The following is a 27269-nucleotide window of genomic DNA, read 5'->3' on the forward strand; positions in this document are numbered from 1 at the left end:
TAAATTGGGCAAATAAACGATTTGTAATTATTATTATTATTCTTATTATTATTAAGCATTATTAATATTTAACCTAACAGTGACATTAAGTTTTTTGATATCAAGATGAAATTAAATCAGGTAGTGATTTTTTATTTTTTGTTGTCAATTTGCTCATGACAAAATAGCCTTATTTAGCCCATATACTACTAAGTAGCCTAAGGTGGTCGCAAAAATGAAATAACAAGAATGACACTCCATTTAAAAAAAAATTCCAGACATGCACTATCGCGTTCCAAAAAAATTGTAAGAGGTTAGAAAATGTTAACCCTTCTTTGTTAGGCTTTATGGAAGACCGACGCACTGTTTTTTCTCGCATTTTTACCCCGAATACCTTCAAGATGCCCCCCGTAAATCAAAAGGCATAGCAACAAACACACCCCGGTACACGTTAGTGCCCTTTTGCAAACCTTTTTTCCAGGCAAGGCGCATAATCTTTCCCGCCCGAAAGCGACAACGTGGGGCAACCCACACCTCCCTAAATTATCGATTTCTCGCTATAACCGGGCCACTGAACCCCGGCGGCAAAACAAAATCAAAACAATCTGGTCGTCCTAATTTCCCCCCCACGGGAAAGAAAATTAACCAACTAACACACTTTCCGCCGGAAAAATGATCGATTGTGTAGCAGGAAAAATAAAGCGAGCATCAGTCCTAGAAGTAGTGCACTTGATTCCTTAATATAAACTTTACTTGGATCTTTTAAACTGTACAGACACACGTTAATAATGTCCTACAAATCCAACGGGATTAAATTAACGAAATGCGACTCGCAACAGTGGAAAACCGCTTCGATGCTGGAAAACAACCCCCCCTCGGTGAAATTTGCCGGGGAAGAAGCGAAAGATCGACTGTACGAACCGAAACATAAAAAGAAGCTGGTGCGGGTGTTGACTGTGGTCGCTTATGTGTTCTTTGTGTCTTTGGCGGCGATAATGTTGTCGCTTTATTACGTATTCTTGTGGAATGGGGAGCAACGTGGGGCTGCCAAAGTGGTGGAGAGGCAAGTGTACACTGGGAGCAGATGCGACAGTATTTTGACAGGTATTGAGAGACAATCACCGTTTTTCAGAAAAATGGGTTGTGTCAAAGGCAATTTTATTCCAGAGTGACCATTTTTTATCATAACTTAGGACCTACTTAAAATATTTTTAGATTTGTTTTATTTTTATATAAAGGGATTCTTGATGGTGGATTTGAGGGTAGAAACGTGACTCTGGGTGAAAGATTTTGTGACTGGGGCAGTTTTTGTTAGGGATTTTTTGCCAGCTTAACTCCTAACTAATTTTCACTTTTTGCCAGGAATATTTTCACTAAGTAATAGGAATATTTTTAAACGGGTTTTAATGAGAGAAAAAGTATTTATTTCCTTAAAATTTCATATATGAACGTTTCTTGTACCCCAAAAATTTTCTGAATTAGAGGAAATTTTGTTAACCAAGGTCCAATGGTCTCCAAATTTAAGGTTTGGAAACGCATATTGCGATATCAAGATTTATACTGGACATTTTTTTTATCATAATTTGAGATATTTTTATACTTTTTAATATATTGGAGTTTTCGTTAGGGCATTTTTTTTGCTAGCTTTCCCAACCAATTTTCACTTTTAATGGGAATATTTTCAAAAGGAGTTTAGTAAGAGAAAACCCATTTCTTGTCTAACCATTTAATATATGAACATTTATTGAACACCAACAACTCTTTGAGTTAAAGACAATTTTGTCAACCGAGGTCGAAGAGCCTCCAAATTTGAGGTTCTGTAACGCATATTGCAACATCAAAATTTCTAAGCATTGCTGGTAATTTTTGGTAATAACGTGGGAACCACTGGAAATATTTTCATACTTTTTTTAGATTAATATAGTACACTTCCTGAGGATGAATATGAAGGTAAAAACGTGATTTAGGACAGTTTTGGTTTGGGTATTTTTTTTGCTAATTTTCCTAACCAATGTTCACTTTTCTTGGGAATATTTTTACCATAAAATAGAAATAATCTTAAAATGATTTAAGTCAGAGAAAGAGCTTTTCTTTCCAATTAATTTCATGTATGAACATTTCTTGTACCTGAACAACTCTAAGTTTGGCAAGAGGCAATTTCGCCAACCAAGGTCCAAGAGGCACCAAATCTGAGGTTTTGAAACACATACTTCATGATTAGTTTTAGGGTAGTTTTGGTTGGGAAATTTTGTATGCTTACTTTCCTAACCAATTTCCAGTTAACTTGAAAATATTTTCACCAGGTAATAGAAGCATTTCTTTCCAAATAATTTCACATATGAATGTTTTTTCTACCCCAACAACTCTCCGAGTTAGAGGTAATTTTGTCAGCCAATAAGTTCCGAGAGCCACAAAACTTAAGGTTTTGAAACGTATACTTCAATAAGATCAAGGTTTTTAAACTTTATTGGAAATTTTTGGCTATAACTTGGGAACCACTGGTAACATTTTCATACTTTTTTCATTTTTTATTTTATTATAGTATAGTTGCTGAGAATGGATTTAAGAATAGAATCGTGATTTTGGGTAGTTAGGGCTGTTTTGATTGGCGGCATTTTTTTTGCTAACCAATTTTTATTTTTCTTAGTAATATTTTCATCTAGTAATAGGAATATTCTCAAAAGGGTTTTAGTGAGAGAAAAAGCTTTTCTTGTCCAAAAATTTCATATAGGTATGAACATTTCTTGTACCTCAAAAACTCCTTGAGTGAGAAGCAATTTGCTCAACATATTTAATACTTTATATATAATAAAATAAATATTTTCATACTTTTTTTTAGATTAACATAGTGCAGTTACAGAGAATGGATTTGAGGATAAAAACGTAATTCTGCTTGAAAAATTATTGGTAGTTCGGGCATTTTAGTGAAGGCATTTTTTTCGTAACCAATTTTTATTTTTATTATTTTCATAAAATAATAGGAATATTCTCAAAAAGGTCTCAGTGCGAAAAAGAGCACTTCTTTTCAAATAATTTCATATATGAAAGTTTTTTGTATCTCAAAAAGTCTCCGAGTTAGAGATAGTTTTGTCATGCAAGGTCCAACAGCTACCAAATTTGAGATTTTTTAAACGCATATTGCAATATTACAATATTTAACCATTACTGGACATTTTTGATCATAACTTGGGAACCACTAGAGATATTTTTATATATTTTTCAAATTAATATAGTGCAATTCCTGAAGATGGATTTGAGGATAAAAACGTGATTCTGGGTGAAAGATTTGGATATTTAGGGCAGTTTTGGTACGAGAATTTTTTTGTTAGCTTTCCTAACAAATTTCCACTTTTCTTAGGAATATTTTCACGAATTAATAGGAATATTCTTAAAAGGATTTTAGTGAAAGAAAGAGCGTTTCTCTCCAAATTAATTCATGTATGAACATTTCTTGCACCTCAACGACTCTTTGAGTTAGACGCAGTTTTGTCACCAATTAGCAGCCACCAAATTGAGGTTTTGAAACGCATATTTCAAGATTACGATTGATGAGGGAATATTTTTATAAATAACAAGAATATTCTTAAAAGGATTTTACTCAAAGAAATAGCATTTCTTACCCAATCATTTCACATATAAACATTTCTTGTACCTCAAAAGGCAATTTTGTCAACCAAGGTCCAAAAGCCACCATATTTCAGGTTTTGAAATGCATTTTCAGGGATAACATGGCAGCCACTTAAAATATTTCCATATTTCTTTTATACTGTAATATAGCGGAGTTCCTGAGGATGTATATAAAGGTGAAAATCCGTTAAAAATGTATTTGACTTTTGGCTTTGTTCTTTATTAGGCCCCTAAAGATGTAACCTGGAAAAAGCCTTTAAATTACTATAATGGAGAAACTAGAATGTTGCGTGATTCTAAACCGTCTCAAGGGATTAGGAGCAGTTTTAGGATAAAACGCCTATAAAACTGGGTAGTATTATGTCATGAGTTTTATTAGCAAAAAACTGGAAACTTGGAAATTCATAGTTTTAAAAATAATGTAACAGAATAGGCAAATATCCAGGGATTTGATAAAAAATATTTTATGTCTTCAAGGAATTTTACGTTTCCTTCTGCGCTGTACAAGGACTCCTTTTATATTCCAGGCACTTGATGCAATATTTCATACTTTCCAAGGTTATTCTTATACTTCCAGGTATTTAAATACATTTACATTTTCCTAAGATTTCGGAGTACATTTTTGTGTTTCCAGGCCTTTGACGTCATTCTTTTAGTTTCTCAATTTTTAGAGTAATTCGGTAGGTTTCTATTCAGTAGGAGATTTTAATAACGTTTTGTATTTTCCAGGCCGTCAAAGTAATTTTTAAGGGTTTTAAAATAATTTTTAATTTTAAGTTCTCAGGATCATTTTTTCCAGGCATTTTTTATTTATGCAGATTGTAATAATTTTTCATGTTTTTGAAGTAGTTTCTAGTTTCCTTTTAATTAGCAACCCCTTTAAGTGATTTCTCCAGAGCATTTTTTTCCAGGGTTTCAGGGATTTTAAATAATATTTAATTTTTCCAGACTCTCAAGAGCATTCTTTTCAGACTTCTGAGAATCGAAAATAATTGTTCATAATTTCCAGGCAATCAGGAGTAATTTTTCTAGGCAATCAGAGATTTGTCATGATTTTCCATGGTTTTGGAGTAATTCTGTAGGTTTTGTAAGGATCTGTAATAATTTTCCATGTATTCTATGATTTTGGAATTCTTCATTTTACATCACTTTGTTACGTTTTCCTTTCATTTGAAATAATTTTACCAAACTTTTCGGGTCAGTTTGTTGCTTCAGTCATCGTTTTATCCTTACAGGTGTTATTAATCACTAATTTTTCAATGTTTTCCAGGTTATAAATAAGGCTAATGAAACTGTAAGCTATCAAATAGCTTCCAGTCTATTAGGTCTCCCACGGACTTATAATATTCTATATTATAAAGTCGGAATTATATAGGACTTTATATAATTCCCCATGTTTTCCAAACTTTTGAAAATTAAAGTATTTCACTTAATTTATCGATGTTTTCCAAAAATTTTAAATAATTTTACATTTTTTCAAAACTTATATTTTAATAGTTTAGGATCTGAAATTTCCAGGCAATCGGAATAATTTTTCTAGGTTTTTAAAGATTTTCCTTATTTTTGGAATAATTCCGTAGCTCTTTTAACGATCTGAAATAATTTTCCAGACTTTTGGAATGTCTTCGTTTCACGTGATTTTCTTATATTTTCCTTGAATTATTTATAATTTTTTTCAGGCATTTAAAATAAATATTTATGCTTTTCAGACCCTCGAGAGCATTTTTTCCTGACTATCAAAAGTGTCTAACTTTCTAGGCATCTGAAATAATTTTCCACGTTTCTTAGGTTATGATAGTCCTATTTCTTATGGTTTATTTGAATTTAAAATCATTCTTCCAGAGTATTTTTTTGCAATTTCGAGGTATTTGTAAATATAAGATCATTTTGTCACGTTTTCCAGAATTAGAGAAAGTACTGCTTTAGGTCGTCCAGAGAATTAAGCTGATTTTGTATTTTTTCCAATTTTCCAGAGTTCCAACGTTGCCAATCATCTAACAGAACCATGATATTAATAAACGACCTGTCTGTAAATGACCTGTTTCATGTTTTAATATATACTGATTTATTTTCTCGCTAATACACCGGTTTTTGGAATCTGTTGACCGGGTTTTAGGAATTTGGATGTTGATAAACAATAGTGATCTATTTATTTTTATATATTTATACTTATGTATATGACACTTTTTGACACGTTTACCACCTAAAATCATAGAACTTTAATTCTACGATAAATCACACCTAAAAATTGATTTTTTTTTTGCAGAAATGCAGCGTCATTTCAAACTGATGGAGAGCCAACGGTTAAGTCCCGTCGCCCAGCAACCGACCACAGCCAAAACCATCGCGGAATACGACGATTTTAACAATTTCGAGCAGCTGAGAAGCGGAAATGTCTTTTTTAAAAAACTCATTAGTGACTATACATTTAATGATAGTGACTGATTAAAGACTTATTTCTATTTAAAATGACTAAATTAATGGGGGTGCAGATGGAAAATTCTTGACTGAGGTGGTGAGGAGAAACCCAAGAATTTACGCTGGGGCAAGAAAAGTCTGCAGGATTGTTTTATATACTTACTACATTAGTTGCTATAGATCTATGAAATTAGGCCTTTTGTAGTAGATTTCCTTATAGTTCCTAACTGTTATGTATCGAGTAGCCAATACTTTATATACCAACCATTGCTTTACTTAAATAACTCTTTTATTGTAACAAATAAAGATATTAACTGGTATCAAATGAGGAAATTTGTTTAAAAATCATAAAAGTATATTTACACAATAACAAGTCTCTTGTAAAGCCTATATAGAACTACTCGGTACCAGTGACGATCATATGCACATCTCTCTCGGACTCGAGCATTTTCGTCGCCCTCTCCGTTCCTATTATGGCAGCTAGCTGTAAAATGTCATATTTCGAGTATAACACTGTTACGGTCATATTGGTCATACTGCCCACTTTTTTGTTCATATTCGCCTCCTAAAAACGATACAATGGGAATAAAAAAGGACATTGGTAGAACGTTTAGAACATTGAATACACTAGAATAAACATTGGCTGTTTTCAGTTGAGCGCATCATCTACACAGGGCATAGAGGAAATATTTTGTTGATAAACATGCTTAGTATTCCACGTTGCCATTAATTACTCAATTTTAACAAAAGAAAAAATAAATAATACTACAATTTCCACATAGCAACGGTGTAAATTTCGCCCGGATTTTTATCGATACAGGTATTTGGCAACTGCGGTCATTGTTTACGTTTAAATGGTGTACCTAATAGTATTAGTATTAAAAAAGATATTTTGAGTGATTTCAGTGGGTTTCTTTTTAAAAATAATAAAATTATAAGCTTCCTTTTTGCTAAAAATTGGTAAAGAAAGTTATTATGACATATTATCAGTTAATTTTATATACATATAAATTGTATTGGAGCAGGTATTCGTACTGATGAGATGAAGTGCAATATATTTAAATTCTGTTAAATATTATTTTAATATTAGGTCTGTAGAGGCTGGCTCTGATTTGTTTTCTGAATTTATTTTGGCAGAGGATTTACTCAGTTATTGGCTTGTATCAAACCCGGCTATTTGAAAGTATTGCTCGTCAGCAATCGATTGGTATTCATGGCAATGATATTTTACGTTGTGATAGACAAACTAGAGGTTTTAAATTTACTTGAACTGTACGGTTTGGTGTAAGCTACAGGCCTCCACATGCTAATTGTACCTCTGACGGCCGATATTTTAAAAACTTACATATTTTACCGAATATGATGCAACAATGTAAATTTTTAAAATATTTCCTTAAAAAATTATAATTTAACACAAATGCTTAATTTCCCTAGAAGAAAAAATAATCACTCCAACACCTTACTGCATAGTTACTTCGAATGCTTCTCCGGTGGCTCTTTATAATGTGATACCAATGGATCACATAATCATTCACTTGTCAAATGTTTATTAAAAACCTGGAAAAATCTGTACAGTTTATTTTTAACAGATGCTATTGCTTGGGAAAATTTATTTGCCTTGGACCCCGTTGATGATATGGTTGAGTTCTGGAATGTCAATATTCTGCGTATATTTAATTTACATGCCACCCGTACTACTGTTAGAGTAACAAAATCTCCAGCGCCTTGGTTGACTCCGAATATAAAATTACTGATGCGCGACTTCAAAATAAGGCTCTATGAGGTATAGGCTCAATTCGGATTTAAACTGATTTGAGTATAAAAACCTTGAAAAGAAACTTTGTTGATACAGCTGTGCGTTAGGAAAAAAAAATCGAAATTGAAATCAAATCCAAAAGAATTTTGAAAAATATTAAATTATTTAATTATTAATTTATTATTGATAAGTAATATTATTGATACTAAGCATGCTAATCAACTTAATGCTAATATATCTAAGTTAACTTTCATAGAAGTTACTTCTGCTGATGTTTTGAAAATGTTTAACAATATCAAATCGAGCTCTATTGGCGCAGATATTATAAGTGTAAAAATGCTATATCTAATTTTTCCTCAGCTCATTAAGTTTAATGTTTCATAATTTGAAAAAGTCATATATTGATGTTGTGTATAGGGTTTATGGGGCAAATACTGAAAATTCTATACATTATGATCCCGAAAAATTTTGGAAATTTGTACAACAAGCAAGAAACACATCTAAAATCTCCAATATTCTGAACTACAATAACAATTGTCTGTCTACTCCCCTGCAAATTGTAAATGCTTTTGCAAATTTCTTCGATAGCGTCTTTAACAGCTCTATGAATTAAATCATATGGATATCTTATCATCCTTAAAAAAAACTAAAAAATAAAGATACTGCAGGGTTTGACAGCGTTCCCTCTTTTCTCCGACGTGATTGTGCTTCTGCTTTTGCTGGACCTCTGTGTATACTTTTCAATTTGTCACTACGTACAAGCAGTTTTCCCAACGTCTGGAAACAAGCAAATATTTGCCCTGTCTTTAAGTCGGGAGACAGAAATATGGTGAAGAACTATCGCCCAATCTCTATTTTGTCCAACTTTTCTAAACTCTTTGAGACCTGCATTTATAGCAACCTGTTTCATCAAATTAAACGTCTTATTTTGCCCAATCAGCATGGTTTTTTTTCAGTGTAGATCAACAGTCACTAATTTAACATCATTTCTGCGTAACGCTGACTCTGTTCGTGACCTGGGGGTCTGATAAAAAGCTCACCTTCAATACACATATAGATACTATCATAAGATCTTTAAAGACCCTAGGCTTCATTATAAGATCAACAGAACTATTTTTTAATACTTCAAGAAGGACAATTTCCGACCTCCAACTTAAAACTAAAGAGGGGTTTTAGTCAGCAGTTATTGCTTTCAAGGTTTGATGCACTGTCTCTTTAGCAATCTGCTGTTTGTGGAAATTTGATATGTAACAATCAAATTGATGCTTCAGATCTCCTATTAGCTATGAATTTTGCCATTCTCTACATCCATACAAGAAGACACAATTTATTTTCTTCAATTTATCTTGACACTTATGGCACCAATTTGGCCAAAAAAGAGCCCACATATTGAGCATGCAATTGGTTCAATAATGTTCAGCTAACGATTGATGTTGATCTGTTTAGCATGACTTTAAGTCATTTCAAATCTGTTATTTCAGATAGAATTAGATTGTTAGTTGTTTAAGTATTTAATGTAAGACTATACTACTGTACTATTTAGTTTTATATTGTATCAGTTAATGAGTTTGATATTGTTATTTGTTGCATTACTGAATTTATCGTATTATCTGTTGATATTTCAATAATTGCCTTATTATTAGGATTTGTTTCCTGTTGGACAATGGACTTTGAATCTGAATAATTAAACAATACCTTTCAACCTTCAAGTATTATACCAATTGCTGCTTCAAAAGTATTGGAAAAAATGTTTTACCACTTATACAGAAAAGTTTTCGAGCTAATCATAGCAGAAATACAGCACTCGCCAAAGTTTCCAAAGATTAGCATACCGTTTGATCCCCTTCAGTCGGTAAAAATTAAAATTTGTATTTGTATTTGTATTTGTATTTGTATCTGTTAATAACAAAGTATTATATTATGATCAAACAAGGTGTTCCACAAGGTAGTGTCCTGGCCTCTATTCTTTAATTTTAATTTTTCTATAAATTATTATGCAATACGTCAATATGCTGACCACAACGGAAGGAATCACACAATCATATCAGCCAAGCTCGCTCTAGATTTATCTATTGAATACCTAAACATAGACCAAGTACCAGTCTATTCCAAGGATCATTTTCCTTCAATTAGATAAAACCTTTTTAACGATATTCCTCTGTCAATTCGCAGTTTTCTAATGCTAGCTGCATCCGTCAGAGAACAGATCAAATGCTGAGTGCTCAATATTTATAAATCATGAAAAATGTAAGTTTTTCTTTTTTTAATATATTTTTTGTTAACATTTGTGAATCTTAACTTTACTAAAAATATTTTATATTTGCTTTTTTTTTTGGGACTTCATCTATTCTGGATGAGGTGGTCACGTGGAAGAGCGATTAAATCGAACAGTGCAACCCATTTCATATTTGTTTCCTAAATTATAAAACTGGCCAAGAGAAAATGCTGGAAATCATAAGTTTTATTAAGTTCGAAATTTGGTCACTAGAGAGTCAATAATTCAATTTAAAATTTCTCCGGGTAATATCAGCTTAATGTACCTTTTTTTGACATAATTATAAATATTGGAATATTTTCCATCATTTTGGTCAGACTCATTGGCATACCGACCTTCATAAAGTAGGGGAAGGTAGTGAAAGTATAATTTGTTTAAATGGCTATAACTTTTAAAAGACGAAAGATTTGTTAAATTAAAAAAAAAATTAGGTTTTTTTTCTAGTTAATTTAATCTACTTTTCGATTCTGCTATTAAAATTATACGGTGCCATTAGGGTTTTTGTGGAAATACTTCAACTGTAAAATAATTTCATGCCATGCCTCAGCAATACTAAAACGACTATGTGTAAAAATTTAAAAAATGTTTAAATATTATTAACTTGAATTTTTAGTTGATTTACCAAATGAAAGATTTTTCCATCGGATGACCAAGTGTTTTTCCCATATTTGTGTTTTGCGGCAACCAGCATTGAGTATCTTTTTTTCGTTAGATCCTCAAACATTATCACACCAGAGTTTTTGAGTAATTTTTTGGCAGCCTTAACAATTTTTTTTTAATTGTTGATATAAAGCGGACTGTAGGCTTCTTACTTTGATTATTGTCATTATTAATGGTAAAGGCAAAGTCCAGATCCTGAGGTGAGCACGAGATATTGAGGTTCTTCTTAATAAACAAACACACCTGTGCAGGAATATTTTGCTTGTCTCTAATCTCAATACCACAAATTCTGACACAATTGTTTTTTGAATTTTGTTCCATCTGCTCTAATCGCTCTTCAAGTAAAGTTATTGACTTTGAGTTTTTGGCAATGGAGTGTTCGCAATTTTCGAAACAATCACAAAATGAAGATACGGTTGCTCCTAATTTACTAAGCTTCGACACAATTTTTTCTTCTAGTTGCTTAATTATTTTGGTACATACTTCTGTGCAATTTCTCCAAATCATCGACTGAATTTTGACCATTTTCAGTTGTCGAACGTGTTGCGCTTCGAGACATTTGGAGGGACACTGATTGAATTTATATGCAACGCAGACGTCTTTTAATTAAGGTACAAAAGACGGCAATTATTACACTAAATTAGCGTTTAAGATGTATGAACTGGTGCGCGCAATACCTATAATACCGACACATTAAAAATTCAACTTTTTATGTTAAAAAATACCACTTTAATTAAATAAAATAGTGGAGCTCTTGGGTGCGTGACCGCCCCCAGAGCTGCCATACGTTCGAGTGATGTAGTCGTATTAGAGTTATGTAGGTAAGTATGTATATTATTATAATTTGCCAAATATTTCTCTTATTGGAACCAGTAAACGCCGCAAAAATGTGAAGGAAAACAACACAAATTGGCAACAATGGATACTAGCGTTGTAAACATATCAGGTATTCCAAATTGATTTTTTATCAATTTTTTTGTTATGAATATTCTTTTTATTCTGAAAAGTTTGTTGAATTGTCTCAAAATATACATTATTATTAGATAGCAAGTAAAAGTTTTAAGGAGCACATTTTTTAGTTGTGAAAATAGACAACACATTAAAAGAAATGTTCAGTGAATTAAGCGAAATCAGACACCTCGCCTATGGTTTGCATCTAACCTTGTTCTAGGTATTCAATGTCCTAAGTTAGAACGTGTATAGTGTACCTGCATCAAATTGGACAATTCCGAGTAAAAATACGGAAAACTGGGCGGCTGGTAAAATATTAAATGGCGCACCCCTTTTATGCGGATTCTGTGGTAGAAGTGGTGGCGCTCGGTGTAGAGGAGAAAGTGGGCGTCTCCGTGGTAAAACATGTCCCGCGCGCGGGCTATTTTTGAGTCCTGCGGAAAGAAAAATGATAAAGTTGAAAAGAGAAATAAATAGTTGTAAAATGTATTTTTTTTTTAAATATTTTACATTGTTAAAAAATCGTTGAAACGACATTACACAAAACAATACGGAATTGAAAACAATATGGATACCAGAAATGAGGGTTTAGTTTGGGGATGTTTAAGTGGTGTCAAACATCTTGTATAAGAATGTGGTACTTTCTTGAAAAAAAAGAAAACTAACACTTCTAAATGATGTCGTACAACTCTGTACCCATAACATAAATGTTCAAGGAATTTTTCGTTACCTAAATTAGTTTATTGTGCCATCAGTGACTGTGTTTTGTAATGTCGAGCCGGGCAACTTGAGAGAAATACAAGGTGAGGGTTCTCAAGAGCATTATTTTACCTGATTTAATTTATTAAGCTATTCATTATTATTCAATATGCGCATCTTTCTGTGCCAAGTTTACGAAGCTGGCGCCTTGGCACGTCAAATGACGCTATGGGGTTATCACCACAGTGTGATAGGCGGTTTATGCACTGTAGAGCCGGTTTGTTTGCTTGTTTATTTGTGACTGGCTACCTAGCCGATACCTGGTCGATTGTTGTTGAGTGTCCACATCAACAAGTTTTTTTTTTGTTATAAAAGAAGGACATCGGTTGTTAATTATTTTGCCTTCTCAAATATATGATTAAGGTCGGCTGATGTCAAAAATGGATGTTAATCTTACTGTAGGAATGATATACAGTGGTGGCAAAAAAAATAAGAGTGCCTGGTTTTATTTGAATATTTCTAATAATATATTGTGCTACATAGAGAAAAAAACAATAACGATTTCATATTTGTACAACATATGCCATCAGTCATAAAAAAATAAATACACGTTACCAGTTTAATTTGTAATTATAAATAAATAATTTATTTCTTACACGTTTTATGGTGGACAAAAAAATAACAGTATTTTTCAAAAATGGCCATAAAAAATTTTAATTACAATGTGGCGCAAAACAAACGACATCATTAGATAAGCGAGTCAGTACTTGGTAGAATAACCTTTATTCTTGAGGACGGCTGCGCATTTTCGTGGCATCGAATCGATCATGTTTCAACTGGGATGGAATACCAAGCTTCCTGAACTTCCTTCCATAAATTTTGCTTATTTGTTGTGTTGTTACAAGCTATTCGGTTTTTCAGCTCCCTCCAAAGCTTTTCAATAGCGTTAAGGTCAGGCGATTGTGATGGCCATTCCAGAACCGAAACCCTATTTGGGGTAAACCATTGTTTAACAATCCGTTCCGTATGTTTAGGGTCGTTATATTGTTGATACACCCACCTTATAGGCATATTTTCTTTGGCATATTGTAGCATAACTCTATCCAACATATCAAAATAAATTTCTTTTGTCATGGTCTCTTTAATCCAAAATATGGGATGTACTCCATTGTAGGAAAAATAGCCCCCACAGTTATAATGTTCCCTCTGATCCTAATAAGTTGATCTTCGTCTCATCACTAAAAAGTATGTTGCAAAAATTTCTTTGAAAATGTTCATTAAAATTATTCTTAATAAATGCCAGTCTTTGTTTTATATCTTTTTGCTTAGAAATGGGACTTTTCTGGCCACTCGACCATATAATTTTTGGTCTTGCAAACGTCTTTTTATCGTCCTAATGATAATACTTAGACTTCAGTTTCGTTTTATAGAGGTAGATGTGGAAAAAGGTTGTTTACTGACCTGGCTTACAATAAGCTTATTAGTCTTCCGTGTGGTTTTTCTTGGACGGCCTCGATTTTCAGGAACATTTTCCGTTTTATTTTAAGTTTTTAAAACTCTGGAGTTTACACAAGATGATCTTTTGAGCATATTCGCAATAAATGCATAGGATTTATGTTGACTCCTCAATTGCAAAATTAGACGCGTTTCTTCGGGGCTACAATGCTTTGCGCGACCCATATTTACCAACGCGATGCAACGATCTTGTTGAAACTGACTTGTATTTATGGAAAATTATCAAAGACAAATCTTTTATTTGAATAAACAGAAACCAAATAGTTACAATAAAGAAATACTCTTATTTTTTGTCCACAAGGTTTTTAAACAATAGTGAAAAAAACTTGCTTTTAAAAGATAAGGCATTCTTGGTTGATTTATAAATTTTATCAAGTAAATAGATTAAATGGCGGAAGAAAATGCGTATTATTTTATTTGCAAATTCCAACGTATAGCGAAGCTAATTCAGTTTGATTCGATATGCACTCTTATTTTTTTATAAGAAGTAATTTCAATGTCCATATTATCGGTGAACTCCATTTTCATCCAGTCTAATGAACTAGTCTCCATTTCCACGTCCATTTCTGTTACTTTTTAACTAATATGATAAACCGGTTTAAAAAATCATTATCCTATTCTGGCAAAACAAATTAAGTCTACTAATTATGGGCGTAAAGTGAGTTGCCATAACATAAGAAGACAAAGATAAATATAACAAATTACATTAAATCAGTTTTGGATGACTAGATTTTTATTATTGTTTGGACTAAGTGATAACTAAATTTGCTTTTGTTTTGTTAGTTTTTATTGTTTACATGTTTTTTTTTGGGGCTGCTTGAGTAAAAAAGAGAATTTGTGACTTTTTGTATATTATTTAAATAACTATAATATCGCGAGTTTTTTAAAACGTGTAGAAGGGCATACCCAGTACCCTCATAAAATTAATGTATGGGCAGGCATTTTAGGAAATAAAGTGATTGGGCCATTATTTATTAACGGAAATTTAAATGGAGACATTTATTTGGATATTTTGGAAAATACCATCAATCCGCTTATCACTGAATCCAGTGAAAACCAAATCGATGATGATGGAAACCCTATACTTGATGAGGCTGAAATATATTTCCAGCAAGACGGCGCTCCTCCTCACTATGTTCTTCCCGTTCGGCAATGGCTAGACGACGAGTTTCCAGATAAATGAATAGGGCAAAGGGGGCCTATAGAATGGCCTGCTAGATCTCCTGATATAACGCCGTTAGACTTTTTACTATAGGGTCATTTGAAATCTATTGTGTTTACTCCCCAACCTGAAAGTTTGGATGAACTTCGTCAACGCATCATCGACAGCTGCCATGATATCCCACAACATGTTTTTGAAAATGTCCGTCAGGAATTTGAGCATCGCCTATATCATTGTTTGGCCAAAAACGGACAACATTTTGAACACTTATTGAAATAAAAACTGATATTTTCATGTTTTTGTTTTCTATCTGAACAAATTAAGATAAACAAAGATTATTCTAATTTTCTCGAAAACGAATCGACCGATTTAAAAAAATCAAACTTCAAAATAAAAGACTTCGAAAGACCTTTTAAACAAGCTATTACTCTCGATACCCCTTGCCAAATCATCATCCAGGTCATCATTTCATTCATTTCAAGGTCATCCCCTTAAAATTTTTAAGGGGATGACCCTGGGAGGCAGAGGGTGAAAGCGGATGAAATAATTTCAGGTTAGAAAGTGGTCCCCTTGACAAACCTTTTGACGTATTTCGGCGTTTTTTTTTAAACAGTGGTTTTCGATAAATCCGTGGTGGGAAGTTTTCAAATGAACACCCTGTATATATGATATAAATGCTCATTTTAGAAAAAACTATAATAAACTTAAAAAAGGATATTCTCAAATACTACCAATATCGGCACAGAAATATACCGATCTGAAAAAACTACGTATTAATAATCTACTCCCTCAGAGTTCTATTATTGGTATTTGTCTTTACCAATGTCTAATTCTGTTAGAAATCACAATTCAGAACCAAGTGTAGAAAGTAAAACTAAAGATGAAATTTCATTTCTTTTCAATTTTTAAAACGACCACTTGTATGTTTTAACTCGTTCTTAATTTGTAATAAACAAGAATAAAAGTTTCTTTTTAATTTGTGTAATAATTATTACATTTAATATGTTTAGGACATAATAATTTACAATAGATATATACCCTTTTTCAGTTTTATTTGATGTCTGTAAAAACATTAGACTCCAACCCTAATTTTACTTACCGTTACTTATAGTTTTATTTGACCCCAAATCCAACTCACTTAGCAAGAAACATAATTTGAATTAATTTTTAATTGTTTCCAGGCTTTAAGAGTCCATTTTTATGCTTTCTAGGCACTTGGAATCTTCTTGTACATCCATTACAGGTATCTGAGATAATTATTTAAATCTTCTAGGCATTTGAACAAACTGCTCTTTTTATTTTAGGCATGTGGTTTTTTTCTTTTTGTTTCATGCATTTGGAGATTTTTTTATGTCTTCTATCAATTTTAATTAATTTTCCACGTTGTCCACACTTTTCGACCCATTTCTTATCTCTTCCAGGCATTTGAAGGAATTTTTCGTTTGATTCCAAGCACACATGGCAACACTATGCTCTACAGGAATCATACATTTTATTAGATTAACCAACGCTCCTAAATATATATATATATATATATATATATAAGATATATAAAATATATATATATATATATATATATATATATATATATATATATATATATATATATATATGTATATATATATATATATGTATATATCTTATATATATATATATATATATATATATATTTAGGAGCGTTGGTATATATATATACATGTATATACATACGTTTGATATATATATATATACATATATATATATAACCGTCTAATAAAGAAATAAATAAATCAGACCCAATGAGGACCCCCAAGGAAGGGAACAATCATATAATTCCAAACATTTGGCGAATAATTTAATTTGTGCCTGAAATAATTTTCTTCTAGGCAATTGAAGATATCCCAAAGTATTACCAGGATCGTATTCCAGGCAAAATCCTCTAAGTATTCTTAAACCTCTCCAGGCATTTAATTTAATTCTAGAGCTTATTGAAGTTATTTGAGGTAATTTTTTAAATTTCCCAGGCTTCACGGACATTTTTATCTCTTTGAAACAATTTCCTATGTTTTTCCAGACTTTTGGAGTAGTGTTTAAGATGTTCCATAGATTCAATATGGTTTTTCATGATTTTCGCACCTCTATTCATTTTTAACGTCATTCAAAAACTCCTTAGTCCATTTTTATGTTTTTTAAGCAATTAGTGTCATTTCGCATACCTATAATTATTTAAAGTCATTTTTTCGTATTTGCCAATTTTTTGAAATAATTTGTTAAGTTCTGCCAGACATTTAAGGACTTTCTTATATCTTCTATGGATTTTAATTAATTTTCCACATTTTCCTGCCTTTGAGATAGATATCTTAAAGTATTCTTAGATATCTTAAACTATCTTAAGATATCTCAACGTATTACCAGGATTGGATTCTGGGTAATCGAGTCGGTTTCAGTACCTGGAATGGTCCTTTAAGTATTCTTAAGCCTCTTCCGGGCATTTCATGTAATTTGCTACTTTATTTGAAGTATTTAACGGAATTTTTAAATATTTCATACTTTCTAGGCTTTTGGGATAATTTCTCGTGCCTTTGAGAAATGTAAAACCATGTCACCCAGGAATTGAAAACAATTTTTCATATTGTTCAGGCATTTTTTATGTCTTCTAAAGATTAGAAATCTTTTTTTTTCATTATTCGCCGACCTGCAAGGTTATTTTCCTTATATACGTTTTCCAGTTATAGGAAACAACTTTCCATGTTACACGTTTAATCAAGTCTTTACAGCATAATTACCTATAAGCTACTTATACCAAGTCAATTAGTCCCACCCTTAAGGACATTCCTTTGAAATCCCAAAATTCTTACACTCACCTTAGAATACTCACAAATCTGTACAAACCCGATATCCTCCCTCTTAAAATAATTCCTCAGCTTGACATAATCGAAATAACTGGGCACATAAATCAACGTCTGTTTCATCCTGCTGTCCCTCTGTTGGGGCAGTACCTTCTGCACGAAAAAGTTAAATCTCCTCTCCACAGCGTCGGCTGGACTATTCGCGCTAAACTTATGAAAAACATGCGGCAACTGTACGAAAATTTGACTCATACAGCCCGGTTCTATCGGGTTGGCCACTTTCACTTTACCGGCGAAATTAGCGCATTTTTTATTAAAAATAGAATTAATTTCCGGGGTTGTTAGAGAGGAGAATATCAGGGTTTGTCTGTAGTATTTCGCCCAAAGATTCAGACACCACTGTCTCACTCTGGACACGTCCGTCCCATGAAGGTCTTTCGGTTTCAGGTGCATATGGTTAAAAAGGTGGATGATGTGGTCCCAGTTTTGCATTGAAAATATCTCCGTTTGGTCCAGAATGAGGATTTCCAGGGAGGTTAGGAAGTCGAAGTCTCTGTCCGGCTCTCCTTCTGCTCCTATGATCGTCCGTAAGCCCAGAGGTGAGGCCACTATGATGTCTGATGAGTAAAAGTCCGAGTATAGCTGAAAATAAATTTACTAATAACGGATAGAAAGAGAATTAATGGATTAACAAGAAGAAAATATATGAAAAGATACAAAAAAAATTATGAATGCAATTAATGTTTTTCAAGTTCATAAAGTAGTTTTTTATATCATAGATCTATTTAAAGCAGTTTCATTTTATTCCAAGAATCTCCAGAAAAAAAGGTTCTCTGTATGCCTAGAATGTTTTTCTAAATCTCTTCCAGGCAATTGGGGATATACTATTATATCCAGGAATTTATCGCAGGCATCTTCTGCCGTCCAAAGCTTAAAAGTGGTTAATTTACATTTTTGTTAAAATTGAATTTTTGACATCAATGAATTCGTTATGGATGTCACTATTGTTTTCCTTTTACAACAACAAATAGAACAGATCTGAATCAATTTGTGAGCCTAAAATAATCCTTTAAATACTCTTAATGTCTCTGCGAATGTGAATTGATCCTAACTAAAAGCAAAAAGAAATCATAATTCTTGCAATGGAAAAAAAAACATAAATTCTTAATCATGTAGAAACTTGGGCACTTTCCTGAAGGCAATGGAAGGAATAATCTGTCAAATAGGTCATCAGATGAGGATTGTTTTGATGGGTGACTTCAATTGTGTCTTTTGGAATGAACTGTGCCGTGGGTGATAGTGATTCCCTGAGTGTTTTTGACTTACTACGCACTTTTAGGTATAAAAAACTAATCTCCGAAGCAACTAGAGGAGATTCTTGTTTAGATAATGCATTTACTAATTTTTCATATTTAAACTTTACAGTCCAAGCAGTTCAGTTTCATATTTCCGATCATCTCGGGAAGATTGCTAGTACAGACCATTAAGGCCACATATAGGGTGTCTCACTTAAGATGGATACAAGACAACATCTTGGTTGTTTATTGAGCGATCTTTTTCATTTTAGGTAGAAAAAAAACTTAAATAATTTAATTAAGTACTCTTTAGTCCCTTTCAGATATTGAATATTATTTTCAGTTTATTCCAGGCATTTAAGGTCATTTTTTATATCTCTGATAATTAATTTTAATAACAATGTTCTTATATCTCTAAGTTTTATTAACTAGTGGGAAATATTAAGTAGTTCTTCATATGTTCCACGCTCTTATAGTCATTTTTGATATTTCCCAACTTTTATTTAATTCCAGGCATTTCCACTCAAAAAATGTAAAACAGGTTCTCTAAGAGGACATTCAATTGTAATGATTTTTGTTTATTTTGTTCTGAGTGCCTGGAATAATTTTCTAAATACTCTTCCAGGCAATTGGGAATATTCTAAAGTACGTCCAGGATCTTACTCTAGGCATGTGAGTCAGTTTGACTGTCTGAAATAATATTTTAAGTCCCTCCTAGGCAATTATTTTAATTTTCCAGTTTATTTGAGGCATTTAAGATCATTTTTCTCTCCTATAGATTGTGCTTAATTTTAAGAATAATGTTCTTTTATCACAAGTTTTTATGCCTTCCAGAGTTTGAAGAACTCTATGTTTTCTTGGCTAACTTTATATTCTACAGTTTCCATTATTTTTTTGACAGTGCTCTTTCCTTTCAATCACATATAACATGTATTGTCGTCACATGTAGCTACAGAAGACTGGGTTTCATAACTCTCAGAATCTCAGAGATATTTTTAGTTTAAAACTTTTACATATCTCTTATATAAGATCTATACTCGAACATGCTTCTTAAGTCTGGTTCCCCCATTGCCAAAACCATATTAATTATGTTGTACCCGGAAACTGGTTTTTCCGCATACACAATTGTTGGAAAAATTGTCGTTTCTTGCACTGGAGAAAAGGCGGAAATTTTCTGATTTGTAGTTTTTATATAAACTGGTAAATAACTTGATAGATTTGCCTGAAATGTTAGAACTACTTAATTTTTATTGGCCTCGCATATCAGCCAAACACCCACAAACATTTTACCTGTCAAGATCTAGAACAAACATGAATAAATTTTCTTCACTGCTTAGAGTGTGTGACACAGATAATTCTGTTCAGGATCAATGTAAAATTTTTTTTTATGTAGAGTTCTTTTTTGTATCGATAATTTTTGAGTCTCCTTCCAGGCATTTAATGTATTTTTCCAGTTTATGAGTGCACTTATAGAAGAAGTTAACTTAATTTTAAATCATATAAAAAAATGCTCGGGATGCTGATTATATTTTGCAATTAAAATTAAGCTATTGTCCTTCATAGTTTTCCAATTTGTTAGAGGCAATTAAGATCATTTTTAATGTCTCTTATATATTTTGATTAATTTTAATTATTTTTGAATGTTTTCCAAGCACTTAGTCATTTTTTATATCCCACAAAAAATAAGATTTTATTTAAAAATAATCTATGTCTTCTCGTTGGCGGTTGGTTGAATCGGACTTGAAGCCCGATAATTTCAATGACTATTTTTCTAATATTGCTGAGAAGTTACTGGAAGCAGTTCCCAGTGACGGCGATCCATTGCAGTATCTTAATTGGAATGCTATCAACCAATCATTCTTTTTCCACCCTGTAGATGCCACCGAGGTCCTTGAAACAATTTAGTGCTTGAAGAATCATAGGTCTTCGGGTTCCGATGGTATCTCTTCACGTCTGCTGTCACTTCTGCCTGCGAGCGCTTTAGGTGCTTTAGTTTGGGCAATCAATCAGTCATTTCTTCAGGGCGAGTTCCCATCCTGTTTAAAGGAAGCTATGATTATCCCTCTTCATAAGGGTGGTAGCTTGGACCGACCCTATAACTTCCCATATCAATTTTGTCTACCCTCTCCAAGGTTCTTGAGCGGCTTGCAAAAAAGAGAATTGTCTCTTTTTTGACCAAATACAATGTGCTGTCCCCTAATCAGTATGGATTTCAGTCATCTAAGGGCATGCAGGATGCCATTTTCAGATTCTTGGAGAGTGTGTATCTACCTATGAACTCCAAGGAGGCTGCAGCAGCGGTGTTCTGTGATCTGTCCAAGGCCTTCGATTGTGTGGATCATGGAATACTGCTGTCAAAGCTTGATTTTTACGGATTTAGGGGAGTGGCTTTGGGGTGGTTGAAGTCATACCTGTCTGGCCGCACCCAGAGGGTGGTTGCATCTGGATTTTCGTCAGGGATAGCACATCTTAAATGTGGTGTACCTCAAGGGTCAGTGTTGGGTCCTATTCTATTTTTATTATACGTTAATGACTTAAGCTCTCTATCACTGCATGGACTAGTGGTTCAGTTTGCCGATGATACTACAATTCTGTGACATAACAAAGATCAAAAAGTAGTCAGATCTCTCATAGTAGAGGACCTTCACAAAATTAAAGAGTGGTGCATCTGCAATCCGCTTGTATTCAATGTTGATAAGACTTTTGTTCTGGGCTTTAAGTTAATTCTAAAGAACTGTTGTTTAGTGGACAATTAAAAATAGGCACTAAGGTTAAAATGTATTATTCCAATAAATGGTAGAGTGGAAAAATAATAAATACTGACGCCGACTTTCCTGTACAAATTAAAAAATGTTCAGGTAAGACAGTGTGTAATATTTTGGTATTGCGGAACTTCACTTATAATGTAGAGGGTTTTTAGTTTGATGAGTAGAGCCCACTACATGGTAGGGATTATTGTCGATTTCTCAGCCTCTTCATTGATGAGAGTTTAAGGTTTGACAACCACGATTTGGGACTCGCTGCTAAACTTTCTTTTGGTTGTTTTGCAGTCAGGGCTGCCAGGCATGAGTTGGGGGGGGGGGTTGTTTGCTCGTTCAGTATATTTCGCCTTAATAGACTCTCATATCCGTTATGGGTTGTCATTTTTGGGTTTGTGCTCCAAGGAACTCCTTAACATAATTTTTACTATTCAGAAAAAAGCATTAAGGTACTGTGTGGTGTTGGTCTGAGAGTCTCTTGTAAACCTCTTTTTGTAGCTGAAAGAATTTTAACAGTTTTCTCACTCTTTATATTGGAAACTGCAACACTCATACATAAGACCGTAAGTCCACCATCCTGCACCAGTCATAATACTCGTCAAGTGGGCAACTTATCTCTTCCAATCCCCACCTCCTCACTTACGAGAAACTCTCTTATATTTATTAGTCGTAAAATATTTAATCATGTTCCTTTTTCGATTAGGACTGTTACAGACCTTAAAAAGTTTAGGAGACAACTAAAGAAATTAATCTTAACAAAAGCTTACTACAGCATTGAAGAGTTTTTAACGACTCATTTTAATATTTAAAATTAATTATATATCTGTTGATCAGATTTATTTTATTTTTTTTATTATTCTTGTTTTATGTTGGTTCTCGCCTTTTCATTTCTTCTTTTTTGGTTTTTTCTTTGATTATATAAAATATGCTTCTATGTATAATCAAATTCGATTCTGTATTCTGTTTTTGACCTGTATCCTGTATAACCAAATAAATACTTGTATTATAAATTCTAGGATTAGGAAGCTTTTAGCACAAGTTTGTAAACTTAGTAAATAAAGTATATTTTGACTTTTGACTTTTTAAATAAATAGTAAACAAATTTAGTTTATGTAGGCAATATATAGTAGTTAATAGTGTAATGAATTAAAGCTATTTTACCTTTAGGCTCTTCTTAGTAACACTCATACCGATCTTAAAATCATCCCCAGTATTGCCGCAGAAAGTCTTTTCATAATCCTCAGGTTTAGGATTTTTTTTGGGCATATACAACTCATTGCCAGTGTAGTCTTCAACGAATCGATTCTTCTTTATAACATTCCCCTTGTCTTCTTTAAATAATATGGTTATTATGGTGTTTATTATTTTGTATGCAGAATCTTTGAAGGGAGCCACTATTAATATCTAAAACAACAAATTTGAAAAATTTCTAAAGCAAAAATAAATAAACCCTTCCTACCTTAGGTCGTACAAGTCCTTGATCCCTAAACTCCTCGGGAACATCATCTTTTTTTGATAATTTCGCATTATGGTGTAGCACTTTTATCCTAGTTTTCAGGACATGATTAACAGCGTGCAAACAATAAACGAACCGAATCTCTTGGGCATTATCAAAAGTCCTTTCTGGATAAAGCAGATCCTGATAGTTGTTCACTATAGAAAAAATCTCTTGCTGTAAAGGGGTAAACAATGTTTCCTGCCTCAATAGACCCTTGTTGGCTGCCATAAGGTTGGGTACTATTTGGGACTTAATATGTAGCTCTTTAGGGGTACTTTTGCTGCTAATTTTTTTTGGTACTGCACTAGGTAAAGCATAAGTTGTTTTGTCAAGGATTGAATTATTGCAGTTTTCTTTTAAGCTACATTGGGGTATCTGAATAAGGAGATTTCCGAGTCTCGGCCAGGTTTTCTTATGTATTTCCACCAAAGGGGGCTGAGCATCTAAACTTTCTAATAAACTGGGGTGAAGTTCATAGCAGACGTGTTGGACGAATGGGTCTAAGGAGTTTTCCAGGTTTTCTTCTTCAGTTTGGATATCAAGGTCTGATTCCTTTTCTTCATCTTCTGAAAGGCTGTCAGGGCTATTTTGAGGTTCTTCCAGTTCTTCACCTGTGTCAGATCCTACGAAAAATTGGTATTTGGGAGTATTTCTTTACAAAAACTATTTTATTATGCAAATATTATTTTTTAAAGGCGAGGATCACTGAGGTTTTTTTTATCATACCCCCTGTGAGCATTTTGGGATATATTTCTATATATTTTCGGCCAGTAGGAAAAACTTTTTAGTAGAATTCAGTATTTTGTTAATTGTTACTTTTGGGTATTTCTTCAATTAGGTAAAGTCTATTATCCTTAATGTGATTTCAATATTTTTTTAACTTTTACAAATTTTTTTAAGGCTTCTTTTTTATAAATGCCATGAGACAGTTTATTTGCATGTACCAATATAAATAGTGTAGCAACTGTTTTTTTACCAGATAATTAAAGGTATTTTTAAAAAACTAGTTCCCTTATCTAGGCAAATTCATTTCGTTTTTGGTATAATTCAGAAATTATGAAGCTTGTTACAACTGTTAATTAATAAGTAAAAATAAAACTAAGGCAAATTACTAATTTAGGAAGTATGTTGAGGTTAGGCGCAAATTGAAACATGCTATTAGTTCAAAATACAAGCAGTAAATGTTAAAGATTTAGGGTGCCTTGGCTACTGACCCCAAGTATTTTTAGAGTTTTATCAAGAGCCATAGAAATGAATCCGAAATCCTTGCAACTTTAAATTACAATAACTCATAGAACATTAAAAGACTTCAATGTTCTAAACAATAACTTATCTCAAATAATTGCTAACATTTTTGCTACCTACTTTGGTGATGCCTTTATAATCCTAAATATCTTCTTTGAAAGCCCAACTGTCATTTTGACTTTTTTAATAATGAACCCATATTGGAAAATTATGTTATCAGTGCACTAAATAAATTGGGGAAATAGGGCTATTGGTTTTGATGGTGTTGTGAGATTCTAAAAGCCTGCAGTGACCTACTAACTCAGCCACTGATATTTATGTTGAATCTTTGTTATAAAATATCACCCTTGCTCAATGAATGTAAAATAATTATATTAGTAAAATAATTCCCATCTTCAAGGGAGATTCAAAACAGAAACTGGTGAACTATAGACCAATTTTTATTTCTAAGGTGCTCAAAATTGTTTTTTTTTTTAAAGGCTGTACAGGGATATTAGATATCATATATATGAGCAAAATGGTTTCCTTCCTCTCCAAAACCTACATTATTGAACTTAGTGATTTTCTTACAATATACCTATAATAATTCAATAAACAAAGGGTCCCTAGTTTATGTTGTATTTGCTGACTTCAAATAACCTTTGACAAAGTTAGACACACTATCAAAAGAAGTGCTCTTCAATGAATGGATGCAGCACCTGCTCTTATTATGTTGTCTGAAAACACATCACTATGTTAATAATTTTTCCTTCAATATACTTATTTCTGCCTTCATAAGTTTTATATTTAAAAATATATATTCACAGACATATGTACAAGATTCATGCTTACTTGGTACAAATAATGATCATATTGGTACAAATGTTAAAGAAGGATATGAGGTCCTTGGGATATGTTATTAGAACCACTAATAATTTTAATCATAGTGTGTGAGTTAAGTTGTTTGAAAGGCTTGTTTTGGCAAAACTAGAATATGGCCCTATTATATGGTCTCACATGATACTTGGGTCAACAGTATTGAGCATATCCAAAGAAAGTTTGTTAAATACTTATATTTTAAAAAGCTTGGTCACAACCCAGAAAGAGGCTTTGCTAATTGAACTCAGAATGTTTGAGTGTTTATCTATGGAAAACAAAAGGATAAGAATATGTATCATTTTTCTTTTTAAAAATTATATACAAATGAGGTGGGTTGTTCTTCATGTAACATGGGTAGTACCACTTCAAATGTGTATCATTATTTTTATATAGTGTAGTTATAATTAGCATCTGCTTATTGATATTAATTTGAAAGAAAGTTGAAAATAAACACAATTAAATTTTATTTACTTAATGCCAGAAATACTAGATCAACAAAGAGTTTCTACCTGGATTTCTCTTGCAATAACCATTTTAAGGCTTAACCATATAAAATGTGTTCCTTATTTAATAAATATGCCTCTCATAATGATATTTACCAAATTTCACTGAACCAATTCAAAATTAAAATGACTAACAGGCTTCATAAACATCAATCTGCAAATCTTAGAAATATGATTTGATGATTGTCATATTATTTTTCTGTAATGATTTATAACATTTTCGACTAGCTGCACCAATCGAATGTACTACAAACTACTCAATGCGAACTCAAACAGAATTACAATTTCAGCTGATAGGAACCTAGAAATAGCAGTGTCAAGTGGGGGTTTAACTTGCTTTGCACTGACCCAGTGTGGTAAAATGTAAATTTGGAAACTAGCACTGAGTGCAATTACTTTGAAACTATCTCATAGAGGCAATTCTGTGTAACTTAACCTCAAATCCACATAGCTGAACAGCCCTCAGAATGGGCACTTGATTGGAATGAATTGCTCACCCCGAGAGCATTTGAATAGAAACTGCGCAAACCAGTTGAAATTATCACATTTTTCAATTGTATATTATCACTGAATTTTATATAATCTTCAATTTACTCTCATCCTTAAGTTTGGCATCTGTAATTGGTTAAATTGCTGTTCATACCTTAACAAATAAATATTACAGACTTACCAGATCCAGCTGAATCATCAGCATCTAAATCTTCCTGGATGTTTTCCTCTTCCTCCTCAGTATCACTGCTGCTAATTATAGAATCGTCAATTTTGTCCCCAAAAGTAGCCCTAAGTAACTTCAAAGGGTTTTCTTCGATTTCTTCCTCACTATCTGATGGTTCAGGTTCATAAACCTGTTTGATCAGCTTATCTTCAAGCTCTTCCTTGGACTTTTTACTATGATTATTCTCGTCACTGGCATCGTCATGTTTCCGTTTATTATTGTGGTTTTCTTTATAAATGCTGAAGGTTTTACGCTCTTTGGTTTTCTTGAAGTTTTTTCCGCGTTTTGAGACTTTTTTCGTAAAGTTCGAGGGCGGCTTTTTGACCACATCTTTGTATTTTAACTTACGCCCCATACTACTCTAAATAGTGAGAAAACCCTAAGATGTATTCACGTTTTTTCAAACAACTAAAAAGTGATTCAACTGTAACAAAAACAAACTTAAAAAGAAAACATCGCTTTTGGGGCACGCAAATACAACTAACCTCACATTTTCATGTGTCCTAACCTAACCTCACAATTCGTT

At 32.7% G+C, this 27269-nt stretch overlaps 2 protein-coding genes across 3 annotated transcripts; one reads left to right on the plus strand and one right to left on the minus strand.

Moving 5' to 3' along the window:
- The first annotated feature begins 301 nt into the window (after positions 1 to 301).
- LOC126744931 (uncharacterized) lies at positions 302 to 6151 on the plus strand. Its single transcript, XM_050452530.1, has 2 exons — positions 302 to 1083; positions 5873 to 6151. The coding sequence occupies exons 1-2, from the start codon at positions 768 to 770 to the stop codon at positions 6049 to 6051; spliced, it is 495 nt and encodes a 164-aa protein (XP_050308487.1). The 5' UTR covers positions 302 to 767; the 3' UTR covers positions 6052 to 6151.
- Positions 6152 to 6295: 144 nt separating this feature from the next.
- Positions 6296 to 27236, minus strand: LOC126744897 (U3 small nucleolar RNA-associated protein 25 homolog). 2 transcript variants are annotated; one of them, XM_050452488.1, is made up of 6 exons: positions 26699 to 27234; positions 23384 to 24045; positions 23086 to 23328; positions 17886 to 18512; positions 11924 to 12100; positions 6296 to 6589 (listed from the first exon to the last, which is right to left on the minus strand). In XM_050452488.1, the coding sequence occupies exons 1-6, from the start codon at positions 27096 to 27098 to the stop codon at positions 6422 to 6424; spliced, it is 2277 nt and encodes a 758-aa protein (XP_050308445.1). In that variant the 5' UTR covers positions 27099 to 27234; the 3' UTR covers positions 6296 to 6421. The 2 variants fall into 2 exon arrangements, with proteins under 2 accessions (XP_050308445.1, XP_050308453.1); XM_050452496.1 differs by lacking the exon at positions 6296 to 6589 and having other exon boundaries at positions 11965 to 12100; positions 17900 to 18512; positions 26699 to 27236.
- Positions 27237 to 27269: the final 33 nt, after the last annotated feature.

The sequence above is a fragment of the Anthonomus grandis genome, chromosome 1, assembly GCF_022605725.1.
Source record: "Anthonomus grandis grandis chromosome 1, icAntGran1.3, whole genome shotgun sequence".
Lineage (NCBI taxonomy): Eukaryota > Metazoa > Arthropoda > Insecta > Coleoptera > Curculionidae > Anthonomus > Anthonomus grandis.

Excerpts from the sequence above, each read along its gene's own strand:
- LOC126744931 (XM_050452530.1), top strand. The coding sequence starts at position 768 with ATGTCCTACAAATCCAACGGGATTAAATTAACGAAATGCGACTCGCAA. Across the intron at positions 1,084-5,872 it reads ATGCGACAGTATTTTGACAG|AAATGCAGCGTCATTTCAAA; the intron begins GTATTGAGAGAC and ends TTTTTTTTGCAG.
- LOC126744897 (XM_050452488.1), bottom strand. The coding sequence starts at position 27,098 with ATGGGGCGTAAGTTAAAATACAAAGATGTGGTCAAAAAGCCGCCCTCG. Across the intron at positions 18,513-23,085 it reads TTACTAAGAAGAGCCTAAAG|CTATACTCGGACTTTTACTC; the intron begins GTAAAATAGCTT and ends ATTTATTTTCAG. Across the intron at positions 12,101-17,885 it reads AGATTTGTGAGTATTCTAAG|GACTCAAAAATAGCCCGCGC; the intron begins GTGAGTGTAAGA and ends TTCTTTCCGCAG.